This window comes from Meriones unguiculatus, chromosome 2, assembly GCF_030254825.1.
Source record: "Meriones unguiculatus strain TT.TT164.6M chromosome 2, Bangor_MerUng_6.1, whole genome shotgun sequence".
Taxonomy (NCBI): Eukaryota; Metazoa; Chordata; class Mammalia; order Rodentia; family Muridae; genus Meriones; species Meriones unguiculatus.
Window position 1 is genome coordinate 12115113 of NC_083350.1, and position 19398 is coordinate 12134510.

The following is a 19398-nucleotide window of genomic DNA, read 5'->3' on the forward strand; positions in this document are numbered from 1 at the left end:
CCAATTATAGAGTCCAATCCCTGAGAGTTTTTTTGAGTGTGTTTGTTTATGACACTCTAAAGCCATAGCTCAGGATGATATGAAACTTACAGTATCACTGTATAACAGAGGCTGGCCTTGAGATCTTGGCAATCCTCCTGTCTCGGCCTTCCTAGTGCTAGGATTACAAGCGTGTGCCATAATGTCCATGAAAGAAATTATTAGATTTATGCAATCAATGTGGAATCAACACTATCTGCCGACTAAAAACTCAAAGTTGCAGGTATTTTTTTAAGACAACTTGGCTCAAGCGAGAAATATAAGAAATTAAAAAAAAAAATCCCAGCTTGTTTCTAGGAGCTCTTCTCATTTTGATGATTGTAACACAGAGGGCTCAGGGCCAGGTTATGCAGCAAAACCAGGCTCTTAGAGCAGCACGGGTTCATTGTCCTGGAATGAGTAAAAACCACAACTCCCAGAATTCTCGGCCCAGAGGGGTGGGCCCAACGGTGAGAGGGCGGAGCCTGGGCGTTCCCCGCGAGGCTTTGAGAGTGAGCTGGCGGGAGCGGCGGCCATGGCAGCGCCGGAAGATAGAGGATCGCAGGTGACACCCGGAGCTGGGTCGGGAACTCGCTTAGCTTTCCCGGGGCCGCGCACCGGCCGGTCTCCGCGCTTGCTGTCCCTGCTGTTTCTGCCCCGACCTCATGGTGCGGCCTTGAGACCCTTTGCGGGGCCGGACCCCCCTGAGAAGGCTGTGCCCTCCCTTCCCCTGGTGTCCCAGCCGCTGTTTGGAGCTTCTGGCCTCGGGCTGGGGTGGGATTCCGAACACAAACCCACCTTGCAGGCCAACCTCCTTTATTCACTGCTGCTTCAGTCTAGAATGTGAAGAATGTAAACCATTGGGCTGCAGCCAGACTGAAGTCCGGAACCCTTCTAGCACTGGCGGGGTTTAGGGTGTGTTGGGGACGACTAGCTTTTCAGACCGTGTGCTAATAATCGGTCTATGATGCTTTCACGTTCGATTATTAAGACCTTCCAAGTGAGGCAGGTTCTTTTTGTTGTTTGTTTTTGCCAGTGCTTCGTTTGCAGCTTTGGGGAAGAGTGATGTTCTTTGGTAATTTAGACTTTTCATTTGCCTGCTCACTGTTGACAAGTCAGGATGTGAATCAGCAAGACACCTGAATAGTCACAGAAAACGTTTAGTTTGCTGCGGAGCACTCAGTTTGTCGGATGCTATTATAACAAGGCTTACTTTTTAATGGCAAGGTTGCTGCGTGGTTGAAAAAAATATTTGGAGACCATCCCATTCCACCATATGAGGTGAACCCACGGACGACAGAAATTTTATATCACCTTTCAGAACGCAACAGGGTTCGGGACAGGGACATCCACCTGGTAATAGAGGACTTAAAACAGAAAGCCAGTGAATATGAATCAGAAGGTGAGTTGACGCCTAAAGCTTTGAAAAAGGTAGAAGTAACTAACTTTTATAACACTAAAATGTTAGTGTTTTAGTCTATACTACAAGTATATTATTATCATTATTCTCTTTTAGACAAATTAGATTCTCTTCTGTTATAACAACTTCCAAGTTAGAAATTTCAGTATAGCATGTCTTCTTAAAACAGTGAAACCTAAAAGATAATTAAATTTGCAGGGTTAAGGCTTGGGAGAGGAATGCCTTTAATCCCAGCAGAGGCAGGAGGGTATCTGTGAGTTCAACAAAACAAAACAAAACAAAAAGCCTCTTAGCCTAACGTAAAAGATACTTGCAGTTCTTCCCCTCACATAGCTTGGGGGACACCAAAGGTGGCAGCCATGAAGTGTGAGACTTGGACAAATCACCACAGGCTATATATCGAGGACTTGCTTTAAAATGTTCTGCTAAGCCAAGCGTGGTGGTGCACGTTTGTAATCCCAGCATTCAGAAGGCTGAAGTAGGAGACTGCAGTGTCAATTTGGATCACATAGCAAGACTGTCTCAAACAAGTTTTTTTTTTCTTTCTCCTCTTTCTTGTTAGTCATAAGTAGTATGAGAAAGTGAAGAGTAAGAACAGTGGTACATCTGAGATATGCCTTCTGGGGAAGCCCTCCCACTCAAGGGTTCTGTCTTATTTTTCCATAGTAAATTTCTGCTCATTCTGCCTGAACAAAATAAGAAACTTTTGAGGATGACAGTACAGCAGAGGAAGCAAGATCTACTTGCCCTATGTTTAGCCAAGTCAGGGACATTTGCTGTATATAATTTTTAAATGTAGATTTATTTTTTGTGTACGAGTGTTTTGCCTACAAGTGTGTATATATACTCTGTGTGCTCCTGGTGTTTGTAGAGGTCAGAAGAGTGTGTTGGATCCCCTGGAACTGGAGTTAGGTGTGATTATAAACCACTATGTGGATCCCAGGAGCTGTGTCCTCTGCAAGAGCAAGTGCTCTAACTGGGCACAGTGCCACACACCTTTAATTCCAGCACTGGGGAAACTGACACAGGTGGATCTCTATGTGTTCAAGTCTAGCCTAGCCTAGATAGAATTCCAGGACAACCAGGGCTACATAGAGAGATCTTGTCTCAAGAGCTTGATGTCTCTCCAGACCGTATATGATGTTTTGAATATAGTACAGTTATATTTAATTCTAATGCATATATACTTTTTCCAATAGTGTCTTTTAAAATTAGCATGGAATCTGTTTGATGAGCCATGTTTTTTTGTTTATTTGTTTTTGAGACTTTTTTTGTTTGTGTGTGTAGTTCTGGCTGTCCTGGAATTAGCTCTGTAGATTAGGCTGGCCTCAAACTCACACAATCCTCCTGCCTCTGCTGGATTAAAGGCATGTGCCACCACTGCCTGGCTTGGTGAGCCATCTGAACAGTCTAGAATACTCCCACAGTGGAGAGCAGAGTAATTCCATCACCATAGGAACCTCTCATGGTTTCTACTTTTGTTTAGATTGAACAAGTTGGTTTCCAACGACCCCATTGGATGCTTTACAACTGCCTATAACTCCAACTCCAGGGGTTTCTATGCCTCTGGCCTCTATGAGCACCTGTACCCAAAGTATACATGCTCATACATATACACATAATTACAGATAAGTTAATTATTTGGTTTGCCCCCCCACACACACACAGATAGTGTTTTTTGTGTGTATGTAGCCATGGCTGTCCTGGAACTCTCTGTAGACCAAGTTAGCCTTGAAATCAGAGAGGGTAAGACCTGGAAGAGATGAGGGAGGAAGCTACAATGGGGATGTAAAGTGAATAAATTATAAAAAATTATAAAAATAAATTTAAATTGAAAAAAATCAGAGATACACATGCCCCTGCCTCTGGAGTGCTGGGATTAAAGGTATGTTCCACCATACCTGGCTCAAAATAAATCTTGAACAAACAAAACAAAACAAAAATATATATATACATACATACATACATACATATATATATACATACATATATATATGCATATATATATATATATATATATATATAAAATAAAAGTTTAAAAACCAAAAAGGACAAAACATCTAAGATATCATGAAATTCTTTTATCATTTCAGCCAAACGTCTTCAAGACTTCCTCATGGAGAGTGTGAATTTTTCCCCCGCTAATCTGTCTAACACTGGTTCCAGGTTTCTGAATGCATTGGTCGACAGTGCAGTAGCCCTGGAAACGAAGGATACTTCAATAGCAAGGTAATTATTGTAATGCTTTTGGTCTGTTCCCACAGGGGAATGTTCTGTAAGGCCTTGACATAGGATCTTTTGGTTCTCACAGTGATTCTGCATAAAAGATTAGCAACAAATACAAGAGTGTTGAAGGAATTTGTTTGTTTGGTCGTTTGGTTGGTTGTTAGGTTGGTTGGTTTGGGTATACTTTTTTTGTTGTTTGTTGGTTTGTGTTTGTGTGCTGAATTCTAGTTAGCTCAGCAGTACCAAGGGTGGGTAGTCATGGCTGTATAAGAAAGCTAGCTGAGCAGAAGCCAGAGAGGTGGAGCCAGTAAGTAAGTAGTATTGTTTCTGCCCCGACTGCTCTCAGTGATGTATTGTGACCTGCAAGATGAAATAAACCCTTGTTTCGTTTTGTTTTTATGAGACAGGGTTTCTCTGTGTACAGTCCTAGCTGTCCTAGAACTCACTTTGTAGACCAGGCTGGCCTCGAACTCACAGAGATCAACCTGCCTCTGCCTCCTGAGTGCTGGGATTAAAGGCGTGCACCACCATCACCCAGCTCAATAAACCCCTTTCTATGTTGCTTTTGGTCCTGGTGTTTATCACATAACTATAGAGCAAACTGGACTAGCTGGAAACTGCATGTGTGGGTATATACCTGTAATAAGTCCAGCACCCAGGAGGTGGAGGCAGAGGATCAGAAGGTCAAGGGCATCATCTTCTGCATCTTAGGGAGTTTGAGGCCAGTACGGACTGTATGAGAATCTTCCCCCAAGAAATAAACAAACAGGAAAAGTAGTAGGTTAAGTGATTTGGTTGAGCATGGTAAATCTTGTTTGTGTGCAACACTGAATAAGGTAAGGATACTCATTGTTTTAGATAGACACCTATATAATGACGTAATTCCACCAGTCCCCAGAGGGAACAGAAGCTCAGGGAGTGAAGGTTAAATAACTTCTTCAGAGTTGGGAGCCTAAGCAAATCTGGCTCCAAAGTCCACATGACAACTGTTGGTGGTCATTTCTCAGCCAGGATTATTACTGCAACTGACCATGATCAGAAAAGAACACAACACTGCGCATAACTGCCAGTATAAAGTTTGTTTGAGATTTATATAATGCTTGAAGAACAGTGTTGTAAGAACATAGAGACCACACGGCAGCAGCAGTGTAGACCAAATCAGTCCTACAGGCACCAAATATAATTGTATAGGGAAGCAGACATGACCTTCAAAGAGAGTAACTGCTTAGTCAAATGAGAGAGGACGACAATGGAGAGAATTCTACCATAGTGTAACAGCTGCACTGTAAGACTACAAAAGTCACAAGTTTGGGGTTTTTTGTTTGTTTGGTTTTTAGAGTTTTTGTTTGGTTAAAACAGGGTCTCATTATGTATCCCTGGTTAGCCTTGAAGTCACTACTCACTATATAGACCGGGATTCTTGGCGATCTGCCTGCCCCTCTTAGTCTTGGGGAAAAAGGTGTGTGCCGTCACACCCTACCTAACTTTTGAGGGAATGGGAGTTTTCAGGCGGTGCTAACAGCAGGCGACAGCAGTGTAAGGATGGAACAGGGTGATTATGTAGACCCTGTAGAGAAGATTGACTCTAGGCTGTGCGTGTTCTGGGCCTATCTGCGTGACCAAGTTCCTCTTTCAGTTTTATCCCTGCAGTGAATGATTTGACCTCTGACCTTTTCCGTACCAAATCCAAAAGTGAAGAAATCAAGCTTGAATTGGGAAAACTTGAAAAGAGTCTGACTGCAACATTAGTGTTAGAAAAACGTCTACGAGAGTGAGTTGAAATGTTGCCATTTTGAACTATAAAGTAACCTCAGTAGGACCTGGTCAAGTGGGGCATGATGGCACAGACCCATAATCCCAGTTGCTGGAAGGCTGAGGCAGGAGCAGCAGAAGTCCATGGCTGCCTGAACAACTCATGATGTGCTTAGGTGCAGACTTTCACATTTTACTTTATACAATTTATCGTCCTTTGTAGTTGCAATAGTAAAAATGTGGGGTTTTATAATTTTTAAAAATCTTAACTCACAAACTACCATATAAAGTCCATATTTTGGTATGCTTTTTTACTACAGCTTTAATGTTTCTCTTTGATGCTCTGAGCCTTTAGGTTCTTATTGCCCCAGAGATTAGAGCCAGTGGTCAGTGTTGATGTAAATGCAGAATAATTTGGTAATATCGGATGTATTCAACAAATAATGAAAATGTGTGTGTCAGGCACTGTGTCATGTCACATACAGTGGAGAGGTTCTTAGGATATAGTAAATCACTTTTTTGAAAAGCAGCTTTAGTTTGTCTAAGAGTAATTGTTATAGGTTAATGTTAACGTTATTTTGTGTTCATTGAGAAAAGTCCCACATGGCAACATGGAAGGGGCAGTGCCCTGAAGAATGCCTTGTAGTCTGGATGTAAACTTGTGATGGAATAGCTGGCAAGTAGCTCTTCTACACTGGCTAAGCCAGAGCTGAATCCCAAAAGAGCGAGTTTATTTTCTTGTTTTTCAAATAATCGTTTACTGAGAAGAAAAATATGCTTTAATTTTACTTTTGGAAGAGATGTCAAGAAGGCAGAGCTGCATCTGTCTGCAGAAAGGACCAAAGTTGACAGTCGTCTTCAGAACATGGACTTCCTGAAGGCAAAGGCAGCGGAGTTCAGGTTTGGAATCAAAGCTGCAGAGGTGTGTATGAAGACCTGTGTGTAGCTGCTCTTAGACCTTTGTCCTTGCAGTGGGAAGCATTGCCAGTCCTCTCCGTAGATGAGGACAGTGCAGGGAATATCTAACTGCCAAGGTTACGTAACTGCTGAGCAGCAGCTCCATGTTTAGAGTCAGGCATTCAAACCCTTGTACTTACACTCCCACATGTGAGTCTAGATGGGATTCCCAGTAACATAAACTAGCTTAGATGCATGTGTGCTTTTTAGTTTGTGATCTGTAGCTATTCTTCATTACATGTTAAAAGAATTTTCATGGTGGTTACCTTCAAGGTGATCTTTCAGCCGGACTCTCTTTCTCATACTGTAGGAGCAGCTTTCAGCCAGAGGCATGGATGCGTCTCTGTCTCACCGGTCACTAGTGGCACTTTCAGAGGTAAGCTTCTTGTCCTAGCCTGTCCTCTGCTGCTGTAACAGATTTCCACAGACTGGATCATTTATGAGCAGTCAAAAATAGGAGTTGATTTGGTTCATGAATCTGAAGGCTACAAAGTCTAAGATCCAGGGGCTACAGGTGTGGAGGGACCTCTGCTGCTGTGTCTCAGATGTACGGTAACAGTGCAGGTCCCAGGCTGAGGGGACGGCTCAGTTGTTGGGAAAGTGCTTACCTCAGTTTGGACTTCTGGCAGCCATATAAGAGCTGGGTGTGGCTGCACATGTCTGTTACCCAGCACTGGGGAATGAAGATGACAGAGACAAGCAGTTCCCATATTATTAGTCCTCTCTCGAGATGAGGGACTGCAGGGAAGATCTGTAACTTGCCTAAGGTTATGCAACTACTGAGCAGCAGCTCCAGAGTCAAGTCAGGCATTCAAACCCTTATACGTGGCACCCATCTTTTCCACACATGTGAGTGTGGACAGGATTCACAGGTGATATGATGAGCTTGGGGACTCCCGAGCTGCTTGTCTAGCTTCTGTCATCCATGAGCTCCACACACATAAAATAAACTTTAAAAACAACAGGCTGGAGCGATGGCTTTGTGGCTAGGACACTTGCAATCTTGCAGAGGACCCTGGTTGTCCCCCAGCACTGCATGGCCATCCACTACCATCTGGAATGCCAGGTTCAGGGGATTCATTGCCCCATTCTGCTCTGTGTAAGCACGTACAAAAGGTACAAGCAAGCCAAAAATTTATACCCTAAAGTAAAATAAAATAAAATTAAAAACCATACTTTACCAGGCTTGGCTGTGTTTTTACCCCTGTACCATCTTGCTAGCTTCTATTGTCTTATACTAAAGAAGTAGGATTACAGTATTCTTACTTTAAACATTTTTTGAAAAGTATTGCTTCTATTAGAAATGAGGTGATCTATATGAAGTTGTTTGATTCTTTAGCTCAGTGACAGATCCCTTGCCAAGCAGCACCACAAATAAGTAAATACCTAAATAGTAATGCTTTATTTTATTTCAGTAATGACCACTGTGTAGGTGTTTTGTGGCTATTTTTTATAACTCTCTTTGCATTTCCAGAAACTATTGGAACTAAAACAACAGACTATACCTCTGAAGAAGAAATTGGAGTCCTATTTAGATTTAATGCCGGTAATTGTGTGGGTTTCCTGGAGTGACGTAGTGGGTTTGTGTTTCAATGGTGTGAAATCAGTGACAGAATGGAGAGTGGAGACTCAAATTTGTAACTCAAACATTTGAGAGGCCGAGGCAGAACGATCACTGTTCTAAGACAGCTCGGGTGACAGAATGAAATCTTGTGCCAGAACACCAAAAGAATAAGAGAAAAATAAAGTCGGCGGCAGGCTTGGCATGGTGGCCATGTCTGTAACCATAACTCTGGTTATTCATTTTGGGTGTGGGTGCCACAGTACACATGGAGGCTAGAAGCTGGTTCTCTTACTGGGGTTTGGGAGCAAGTCCCATGACTTAGTAAACCAACCATCTAGCCTTCCAAGATCCTGTTTTAACACCTTCGTCCCCAAATAGTTGTTGGTAAGTTTCAGGATTGTATGCATGCTGGGTACTCTCTCCAACTTTCCTTGTCTTTTGAAGGACTTGTACTGTGAAGTGGCTGTCCTCTTTGAGTGAACCTCTTTCTGTATTTGTTTTGTATCACTATAATCATGGCACCTCACAGAAACAACTTAAGGGAGCAAAGACTCATTTGCATAGTTTCAGCTATAGTGGTGGGAAAGGCAGGCAGAATGAGTCAGTATGCCATGGCAGACCTGGAAGCAGGGACCAACCTAGAAACTAGGGACCAGGCTTGTGCTGGGTAGTTTTATGTCAGTTTCACACAAGCTAGAGTTTACCCGAGAGGAGGGGACCTCAGTTGAGAAAATGCTTCTGTACAATTCCACTATAAGCCAGGCTGTGGTGGTGTACACCTTGAATCCCAGAACTTGGGAGGCAGAGCAAATTTCAGGACAGTGGGGTCTATACAAAGAAACCCTGTCTCTGGGGAAAAAAAAAAAGATTCAGCTGTAAGGCATTTTATTTTATTTATTTATTTTGAAACAGGGTTTCTTTGTGTAGCCTTGGCTGTCCTAGATTTGGTTTGGAGACCAGGCTGGCCTCAAACTCAAAGAAATCTGCCTGCCTCTGCCTCCCTGAGTGCTGGGATTACAGGCATGAGCCACTATATCGGGCCTGTAAGGCATTTTCTTAATTAGTGATTAATGGGGGAGGGACTAGCCCATGGGAGGAGGCTGAGCAGGCCATGGGGAGCAAGCCAGTAAACTGCACTCCTTCATAGGCTCTGCCTCTAGGGTTCTGCTCTGTTTGAGCTGCTGTCCTGACTTTTGATGATGAATGGCACTATGGAAGTGTGAGCTGAATAAATCTTTTTGTCCCCAACTTCATTTTTGGTTATGGTGTTTCATCACAGTAATAGAAGCCTAAACTAAATCAAGGCTATAACTTCAGAGGTTCACCCATAGTGGCTTCTTCCTCCTGAAGGGTCCAGAGCCTCCCCAGATAGCATCAGCAGCATCCCAACTAGAGCCTCTATGTAACTATTCATCAAAACATGGCCCATTCCGGGCTGGAGAGATGACTCAGAGGTTCAGAACACTGGCTGTTCTTCCCAAAGGTCCTGAGTTTAATTCCCAGCAACCACATGGTGGTTCGCAACCATCTATAGTGAGATCTGGTGCCCTCTTCTGGTGCGAAGGTAGACATGCGGACAGAACACTATACATAATAGATAAATGAATCTTTAAAAAAAAAAAATGACCCCTTCTTTGTTTTGTTTTTCTTTATAAGAATCCATCTCTTGCTCAAGTGAAAATTGAAGAGGCAAAGAGAGAATTAGTAAGTAGCTCCCAGTTTTCTTACTTCAATTTTTCTTTTTAAATTAGCAATTATTAAATTGAGGTAATAAGATTTCTAAGCTGTGTTGAATGATTAAATACAACTGCTTGGGAGTACACAGTGTCTCAAAAAATCAGTACTCAGAAGGCCAAGGCAGGAGGATTACTGCATGTTTGAGGCTAGCTAAAGCTACATAGTGAGGCTCTCTCTCTGAAAACTGTACCCAGACAAAACTACACACACAAACATAAGTACACATCCACACACAAGGACTGGCAGGGTAGCTTAGCAGTAGATGGCTTGGCTGGTATACTTCAATTTCTCAGACACACTTGCACACACATGTGCACACATATATGGGCACACACACATACGCACACACATAGGGATGGCAATGCAGCTCAGCAGTAGAGGGCTTGGGTTAGCATACTTAAGTTCCTCAATTTGATCCCTAGTCACAAAAAATAAATAAATAAAATATTTAATACTTTCCTTTTCTACTTCTCTTTAAATATTAGTAGGAGTTGATGACATCTCTTTCATGTCTTCACTTAATGGCTTATTTCTTTCCTCTAGGATGCCATTGAAGCTGAACTTACAAAGAAAGTAGAAATGATGGAACTGTGACTACAGCCAAGTAGACATCCTTTTCCCAAGAAGTAAATGACTGTTCTTAGTGAAGATAATAATATCATATTGATAAAATAACAGTTTTTGGTCATGCATTTATATTTTTGGCCTAAATACAGTTTTCATATGAAAAAACACTGTTACCTGTTACTTACTGTGTACCTGACAGTTAAGAATCTTTTGAAAAGGGCTGGAGAGATGGCTCAGTGGTAAAGAGCTCTGACTGCTCTTCCAAAGGATCCAGGTTCAATTCCCAGCACCCAGCTCACAACTGTCTGTAACGGATCTGACACCTTTACCCTAATGCACATAAAATAAAAATTAAATTAAATTGGGGTTTGGGGAGATGGCTCAGAGGTTAGAAGCACTGGCTGCTCTTCCAGAGGTCCTGAGTTCAATTCCCAGCAACCACATGGTGGCTCACAACCATCTATATAATGAGATCTGGTGCCCTCTTCTGGCATGCAGGTGTATATACAGACAGAACATTATATACATAATAATAAATCTTAAAAAAAAAAAATCCAGACCCCAAAAAAAAAAAATCTTTTGAAAAGTGGGCAAGGGCTAGAGAGATGGCTCAGCAGTTTGAGCACTTTTTACTCTTGCAGAAGACCTAGGTTTGATTCTCAGCACCCATATAGTGGCTCAGAAACATCCATAACTCTAGTTCCAGGGATTTGACACCATCTTCTTTCATCTGCAACCACCAGGCACACATGTACACAGACATACATGTGGGCAAAATGCTCATATACATAAAAAAGAAAGAAAGGAACCCTCCAGTAGTTTCTTATGTGACCATCATGACAGCTCTCCTGCAGACTCACTGACTAGGTCAATCTTCTGTGGTTCCAGTTTCTCTACCTGCTTCTTTCTCTAGGGTTCTGCCTCTATTCCTGATCAGCAGATAAAGCGGCCTTTCTCCAGATGTTAATATGTTTAGCCTATGAAAAAAAAATAGATCTTTAAGCCAGTGGCAGAAAAAGGAATAATACAGCATATGATGCTAAATTTATATTTCATGCCGTATATTAGGATCAGAGACCTATATAAAAGTTTAAAAACAAGACACTAACCTGGGAGTGTAACTAGATTGTAGAAGCTGCATGTTCAGTCTCAACATGGTGTGCGTGTCTGCTGGTTTTTCTCAATTTGATGCAAGCTAGAGTCATTTCATCACATTAGGCAGTTCTCATGATTAATGATGTGAGGCCCTGCCCACTGTGGGTCCTGCCACCCCTGGCCACATGGTGCTAGGTTGTGTAAATGCAAGCTGAACAAGCTAGTGAGCAACATTTCTCCATGGTCTCTGCTTCAGCTCCTGCCTCCAAGTTCCTGCTTAATTCCTGCCCTGACTTCCCTCAGAGATGGGCTGAAAGCATTATTAGATGCATTAACTGGGCTCTTAGAGTGTCTAGCACTGCTTGAGCCATGGGCAGAGTGTGAAGTTCAGCTGTATTGGCCTACGCCAGAGCAGACCCCATGTGGAATGTTAAACACATGTGAGATGGTGACTGGCAAATGCTTGCCTGAGTACCTGGGAGAAGATGTGTTATCAAGTGCCTGCCCTGCTATCTATTTTTCAACTCATGCAGAATCGCTCTCTAACTGTAAACAAAGAGGAAATCTAGACTATAGTTTACCCAGGGAGATCTCAAAGCCATCCCCAAATCTGAGCAAAGTTCTGAGCAAGATCTATACAGAGAAGTAACACACTAAAAGAAAAGGTGATGGGGACAATTTCGAGTGTATAGTTTAATTGATAATTGATTTTCAAAAGTTGCAGTGGGAGGGCTGGAGAGATGGCTTAGAGGTTAAGAGCACTGCTTGCTCTTTCAGAGGTCCTGCGTTCAATTCCCAGCAACCACACAGTGGTTCACAACCATCTATAATGAGATCTGGTGCCTTCTTCTGGTGTGCAGGTGTACATGCAGGCAGAACATTGTAAACACAATAATTAATCTATTAAAAAAGGCTGAGTTTAGAGGCACATATCTATAATCACTGCTGCAAAAGCAGGAGGATTGAGAGTTGAAAACCAACCCAGGCTATGTCCTGAGACCCTATCTAAAACAAAATAGGCTTCACTCCAAAACTACAACAACAAAGACTATTAAAAATGCAAGTAAGGGGACCCTGAAGAGATGGCTCAGTGGTTAAGAGCACTGTCTGCTCTTCCAAAGGACCCCAGTTTAATTCCCAGCACCCACGTGGCAGCTCACAACTATCTATAACTCCAGTTCCATGGATTCTGACACCTACATACCAGTGCACAAAGAATAAAATTAAATAATACTAAAAAATGCAAGTAAGGGAATGTGTGCTTTAGTGATCTAGCATGGCCTTTGTCTCTGTAGCATGCTGTGGTGGCTTCTGCTCCAGACTTTATCTTCTCTTCCTACAAGTCCAGTGCTAAGAGCTTGCTAGGAAACACTTGATGGTTAGCAGAAAGACAGCTTCATGCTCTCTTGCATCTATAGATCCTATCTTTGAACTTTTAGATTTGTGTGTCTAAGTTGGAGTGTTTGTGGAGGTCAAGAAGCTAAAAAGGGCCTGGGAGAGGTCTTTAGTGAAGAAGGGCTAGTGGAACACACATGGAAATAGAAGGGATTACAGGTTTGAGTAGGGGTGGATGGTAGGGTTATCTAAAACTAAGGATGTATGAAGAAGCTGAGCAAGCCATGGAGAAGAAGCCAGTAAGCAAACAGCTTCCTCCAAGGCCTCTGCATCAGCTCCTGCCTCCAGGTTCTCACTCTGCCTTTGTGTAGTGGTTCTTTTCTATTGCTGTGGCAAAATGCCATGACTAAGGCAACTTATAAAAGCGTTTAGTTGGACTAATGGTTTTAGAGTGTTAAGAGTCCGTGATGGCAGAGCAAAAGTATGGTGGCAGAAACAGCTGAGAGCTCATGTCTTGATCTGTAAGAAGGAGGCAGAAAGAATACTGGGAATGTCGTGAGTGTTTTGAAGCCTCTAAGCCTGCCCTCAGTGACACACCTCCTTCAAGGCCACACGTCCCAAACCTTCCCAGATCTGGGGACCAATTATTCAAACATGTGAGCCTATAGGAGCCATTCTCATTCAAAACACCACATTCCTCTTCCTGGCCCACACAGGCTAGTCATATATTACAATGTAAAATGCCCTTAGTCCAACTTCAAAAGTCCCTGTAGCCTTTCACAGTCCCCACTGTTTAAAAGCCCAAATCTCTTCTGAATTCCAAGGCAATCTTTCTTTTTTAGTATTTATTTTTGTGTATATGAGTGCTGCATATACACCTGCATGCCAGAAGAGGGCATCAGATACATTATAAATGGTTGTGAGCCACCCACCACTGATTGTTGGTAATTGACCTCTGGAAGACCAGACAGTGCTCTTAACCACTGACCCGTCTCTCCACTCCCCCCACCCCCGCCAAGGCAATTTATTAATTGCAATTTCCTAACCAATCAAAAGGTACACTACATTGAATTGGAGCAAAGGGAAGAAGTATTGGACCAAAGCAAGACCAAAACACAGTAGTTCAAATTTCAAATCCTGTCTGACACCCAAGGGCTTAGAAGGCTGCACCCTTCCAGCAGCCTGCTGCCTGCAAGCTAACTCTGAATCTCGGGCAAGTTCCGCTTCCTGCACGCAGTTCTCCTTAGCAGAAAACCCATGGCTCTGGCAGGTGTAACATCTTGGGGTCTCCAGTGTAATACAGACTTCACCTTCCTAGCTTTACCCAGTGGCTTCTCAGGCCTCCCTGCAGGGATTCTTCAGCCACACACTTGCCTCAGTGGCTCTCCTCAACCTCAGGTGATCCCACAGCTCCCTTACTCTGTGTGCCAACAGCACTGCCAAGCTTGGCCTCCTTGGGACGGAGCCTGCCCCCTCGAGTCACATGTGCAGCTGCTTTCCTTTGCTGTTGCTCCTTGCTGGTCTAAATTCCTTAGGCTTTTTGCTTTCACAAACTCTGTGATTGTCTGGGTGCAATCTTGCCAGAAGTGGAAACAACCAAGATGTCCCTCAATTGAGGGCTCAGTATAGAAATTGTGGTACATTTACACAATGGAATACTACTCAGCAATTAGTAGTATTGCAGACCAGGCCTCACCCTGATCCCTTGTTTTTTGTTTTTTTTTAAGCACAAACCTTGGCTCCAACATTACATTTCCAGGTACTCTTTTTTCTTTCCCCCTCCTCAAACTTTACATTTTGCTCCACTTGCTCTTCTTTATTGTAGACCTACATAAGTGCAATTATGAATAGCCATGCAGTAGAGCTATGCATAGACTGTCTTGAAATCTCCTTCACCAAAGAAATTAGTCCACTGCTTTTCAGTTTTGCCTCAGGCAAATTCGTAGGACTGGGCAGAAAGCTGCCACTGTCTTACATATCACAGGACTAGTCCCTGGCTCCGCTGCTGGTGTTGTCACCCTCCAAAACCTCTTGAGTTTCCCTGCAGATTCCCTGTCCCTCAGCATACTGTCTTCCATATGCCATGTCTGATTATAGCATCCACTGCTTTCCTAGTACGACATCCCAAAAGTCTTCTCCTCCTCTAAGGAGATCCAGCATGACTAGGCCTCGCATAAAAATAGCCCATTCCTTGTACCAGCTTCTCTACTTTTTTCTATTGCTATGTTCTCTTTTCTTTTTTCTAAGTTTTTTTAAACCATTTTTTTAAACATTTTTATTTTTTATTGACTTTATTTATGTGCATTGGTGTTTTGCCTGCATGTATGCCTATGTACAGACAGTTGTGAGCTGCCATGTGGGTGCTGGGATTTGAACGCAGGTCCTCTGGAAGAGCAGTCACCTCCCACCTCCCCAGCCCCTTTTAAAATATTTTTTAACAATTATTTTTTTTTAGGAATTTTATGTATATGAGTGCTTTGTCTTCATGTATATCTCCACCCCACAAGAAGGCATCGGTTCCCAGTATAGATGGTTGTGAGCCACCATGTGGGTGCTGGGAATTGAACTCAAGACCTCTGGAAGAGCAACCATTGCTCTTAACTGCTGAGCCATCTCTCCAGCCCTCCACTGTGTTCTTTTCTGTCACTGTGAAAGGGACATAACAACCAAAGCAATTTGTAAAAGTAAGTGCTTAACTGAGTTGCAGTTCCAGAGGGTTAGAGAGTGTGATGATGGAGCAAAAGCATGGCAGCAGGAACAGCTGAGAGCTCACATGGTGATCCGTAAGAGGCAGAGAGAGAGAGAACTAGGAATTGCGTGAGTCTTTAAAACCTCAAAGCTCACCCTTAGTGGCACACCTCTTCCAAAAAGGCCACACCTCCAAATCCTTCCCAAAACAGTTCCACCACCTAGGGACCGAGCGTCCTAATATATTCATTCGCTTTCAAACCACCACAGATGGTGAGAGGACTCAATGGGTGAAGGAAGGCACTTGCTGCCAAGCTGGACAGTCTGAATTCAGTTCTGGCAACCCCCATAGTGGATGGAGAAAACCAACTCCTGCACACTGTTCCCTGGCTTCCATATGCACGATGCAGCATGTGTACACCCGGACACAAATAAATAAATAGATAGATAAATAAATAAATAAATAAATAAATAAATGTTTTGTTTGCTTTGGTTTTTTGTTTGTTTGTTTGTTTGTTTGAGACAGTGTTTCTCTGTGTAGCCTTGGCTTTGCCTTTCCCGGCTCACTTCGTAGGCCAGGCTGGCCTTGAACTCACAAAGATCTGTCTGCCTCTGCCTCCCAAAGTAAATGGTTTTTTTTTGTTTGTTTTGTTTTTTTAAAGAAGCAAGCAGATAAATAAAAGAAAGGATATGAAGCACTGTTCTCTGCTATGAACTCAGTTCTACGTGCAGGGGAGGTGGTGTGAGGGGTCTCTGTTTTTTTGTTTCTCTGTGTAGCCTTGGCTTTGCCTTTCCTGGCTCACTTCGTAGGCCTTGAACTCACAAAGATCTGTCTGCCTCTGCCTCCCAAAGTAATGGTTTTTTTTGTTTTGTTTTGTTTTTTTAAAGAAGCAAACAGATAAATAAAGGATATGAAGCACTGTTCTCTGCTATGAACTCAGTTCTACGTGCAGGGGAGGTGGTGTGAGGGGTCTCTGTTTTTTGTCTCCATGCCTGACCCTACACTATATGTCTGACTGGTTTCCTCCTGATACTTCCAGATCCATCCCCTAAAAACAAACATTTGTAAGCACAGTAAAACAACCACATTCATAGAATGTAATATTAATAAAATATTATTGTTCTATGATCCATGCTCAGATTTCTCTAGTTATCCTGATAATGCACAGTACATACAATTGCTCACGTCAGGAACATAAACTGCATATGGTCCTGTTTGTTGTTTTCTGCTTTTCTGGGACAGGGTCTCATGTAAACGTGGTTGGCCTCAAACTTAGCAGATAGCCCGAGATGATCTTAGAATATTGATACTGCTGCTCCCCCTGGCCCTGGAAGCTGGATGCTGGCTGAGAGGTGAGGCATGAGTGAGAAACATTGCTGGGATGGTGTGTCTGCTACTATTTCAGGAGCAAGACAGTGTTGGATGGCCTTGGTTGCCAGGGGAGCTTTTTCTTGTGGATTATCACAGAAGCGCGTGAGAGGTGGCTTCCCCTCAGCTGGCTGTGGCCCTGTGCCTGGGCTGCTGACATTGTGGGTTGGATGCGACACCACCGAGAGGCCAATCTGCCATCCTTATTTGGGAGCATGATGTAGGCCTCCCTTCTGATGGCAGCCTGCTTTCTCTCTCATTGTGCAGGTGTGTATTTTTAGGCTCATCTCTCGGCACTCGGCTCCCACATGTTCAGCTTTCTTTAAGCTCTGCAGCGGCAGCTGTGGGCTGACAGATTGCCTCCACAGTGCAGGGAGGGGGACTGCTCTCTCTCTCTTTCTCTCTAGCATCCAGATTCTTAGCATGTTCAACACAGAGCACAGAGACGCATCCTTATGCTGCCCGCAGTGTGACTGTAAAGACTGCAGGGGACTCTCGGGTGTCGGACCCCATAGCTGCAAGGCCTTCTTCACTGCTCATGGGCTCGTATCTTAATACCCACCAAGCATAGTATGGTGGGGTTATAAAGATAAATAAGAATTTTCCCTCAATCTCAGAGAGGCAGCTTATAAAGTCAGAGATTATGAGACTGCCTAGGCTAAATCTTAGTTTTGCAAGCTATGTAAAACATGCCTTTTACATGGTGCAAATGTCTTGTATATCAGCAGACTTGGCTTATTGATATTACATTTTATTATACACACACGGAAGACCCATGTTCAGTTTCCAGCACTCACATGACAACTAAGAGCTGTCTGTAACTCCAGTCCCAGGGACCTATCTATCCCTTTTGGCCTCTTGGGCACTACATGCATGTTGTATTACCCACATATACACGGGTAAGATATACCTATACATAAAAAGTTTTTAGAAAACTACCATACACATAAATTTATTTTTAAATTATTTTTAATTAAATTTTATTTTTTTACATTAATTACATTTTATTTGCTTTGTATCCCAGCTGTAGCTCCCTCCCTCTTTCCCTTCCAACCCCACCCTCCCTCCTTCATCTCTTCTCGTCCCCCTCTCCAAGTCCAACAATAAAGGAGGTTCACCTCTGATTCCATCGGATCCTAGCTTATCAGGGCTCATCAGGACTGGCTGCAATGTCCTCCTCTGTGGCCTGGCAAGGCTGCTCCTCCCTCAGGGTGGGTGGACAAAGAGGCGGCCACTGAGTTCATGTCAAAGACAGTCTCTGTTCCCCTTATTAGGGAGCACACTTGGATACTGATCTCCATGGGCTACATTTGACCAGGGGTTCTAGGTTATATCCATGAATGTACCTTGGTTGGAGTATCAATTTATTGTTAAGTATATAAAATTTCCTCTGGGCACAGTTCTGTAATCCCAGCACTAGAAAAGTGGAAGCAGGATGATCAGGAGTTCAAAGTCATCTTCAGTTACATGAATATTAAATTCAAGACCAGCCAGGGCTACAGGGACCCTCATTCAACAAAAACAATACAAAGTAAAACAAACAACACACATATATAACTGAAATGTATTGAGAACTATTGATTACTCAGCATGAGCTAGTAACATTATATATTGTCACTTCTCCAAAGGTAATTGCATTTGAAATATAGGGTCTATATTTCTCATAAACTCTATACCTCTCATGTACTTTAAATCACATTTATTCATTTATATTTATTTATTTTTTGAGACAGGGTCTTACTGTGTAGCACTGGCTGTTCCAGAACTCACAGAGATCCACTTGCCTCCGTCTCCCAAGTGCTGAGGTTAAACACATACACCACCATGCCTGGCCTTTATATCTTTTAGATTATTTGTTTATAATATCCAATACAGTGAAAATAGTGGTTATACTGTACTGTATAGAGAATGAGAAGGGGAAAGCCTGTAGAGGTGAATACAGATGTTTCCCGTGGTCGGTAGAATCTGCACATGCAGAGCCCTCATGTGAACGACCATACATTATCATTTATATCATTTTGTATACATATGTATACATTTAAGAATAAAATTGTTGGTATGTTAACACAGAAGTTTCCATATGTTTTCCAAAATGACTGTAGTAATGTCTACTTTGCTCAGCCCCACATCCTCATAAATCCTCAGCATTGTTACTTAAATTTTTTTAGAACAGTCAGGTGTGGTGGTACTGTGATCTTAGCCCTCAGAATACCCCAGCAAGAGAGCCACCTTGAGTTCCAGGTCATCTTGGCTTAGAGTGAGACACTCTGTCTTAAAATAGCACTCCATACCACAAAGAAAAACAAAAACAAAACAGCGGAGCTGGGCAGCAGTGGCACACGCCTTTAATCCTATCACTTGGGAGGCAGAGGCAGGTGGATCTCCGTGAGTTTGAGGCCAGCCTGGTCAACATGACAGCCAGGGCTTCACAGAGAAACACTGCCTTGAAAACTAAAAAGTACTAAATAAATAAATGTAAAAAAATGTACATTTTGTAGTTGCTATTATACCACTATTTTTTCTTTCTTAGATTTTTTTTTTTTGAGAATCTATGTAGCTCCAGCTGTCCTGGAACTTACTATATAGACCAGGCTGGCCTAGAATTCACAGAGACCTGCTTCCTTCTGCTTCCCAAGTGCCAGGATTAAAGATGTGCACCAATATGCATAG

The 19398-nt window shown here is 42.8% G+C and overlaps 1 protein-coding gene across 2 annotated transcripts; it reads left to right on the top strand.

Moving 5' to 3' along the window:
- The first annotated feature begins 508 nt into the window (after positions 1–508).
- Haus1 (HAUS augmin like complex subunit 1) lies at positions 509–10408 on the top strand. Of its 2 annotated transcripts, XM_021645500.2 has the most exons (9): positions 509–583; positions 1246–1420; positions 3532–3667; positions 5301–5435; positions 6215–6338; positions 6684–6749; positions 7848–7919; positions 9594–9641; positions 10218–10408. In XM_021645500.2, the coding sequence occupies exons 1-9, from the start codon at positions 554–556 to the stop codon at positions 10266–10268; spliced, it is 837 nt and encodes a 278-aa protein (XP_021501175.1). In that variant the 5' UTR covers positions 509–553; the 3' UTR covers positions 10269–10408. The 2 variants fall into 2 exon arrangements, with proteins under 2 accessions (XP_021501175.1, XP_021501177.1); XM_021645502.2 differs by lacking the exon at positions 5301–5435.
- Positions 10409–19398: the final 8990 nt, after the last annotated feature.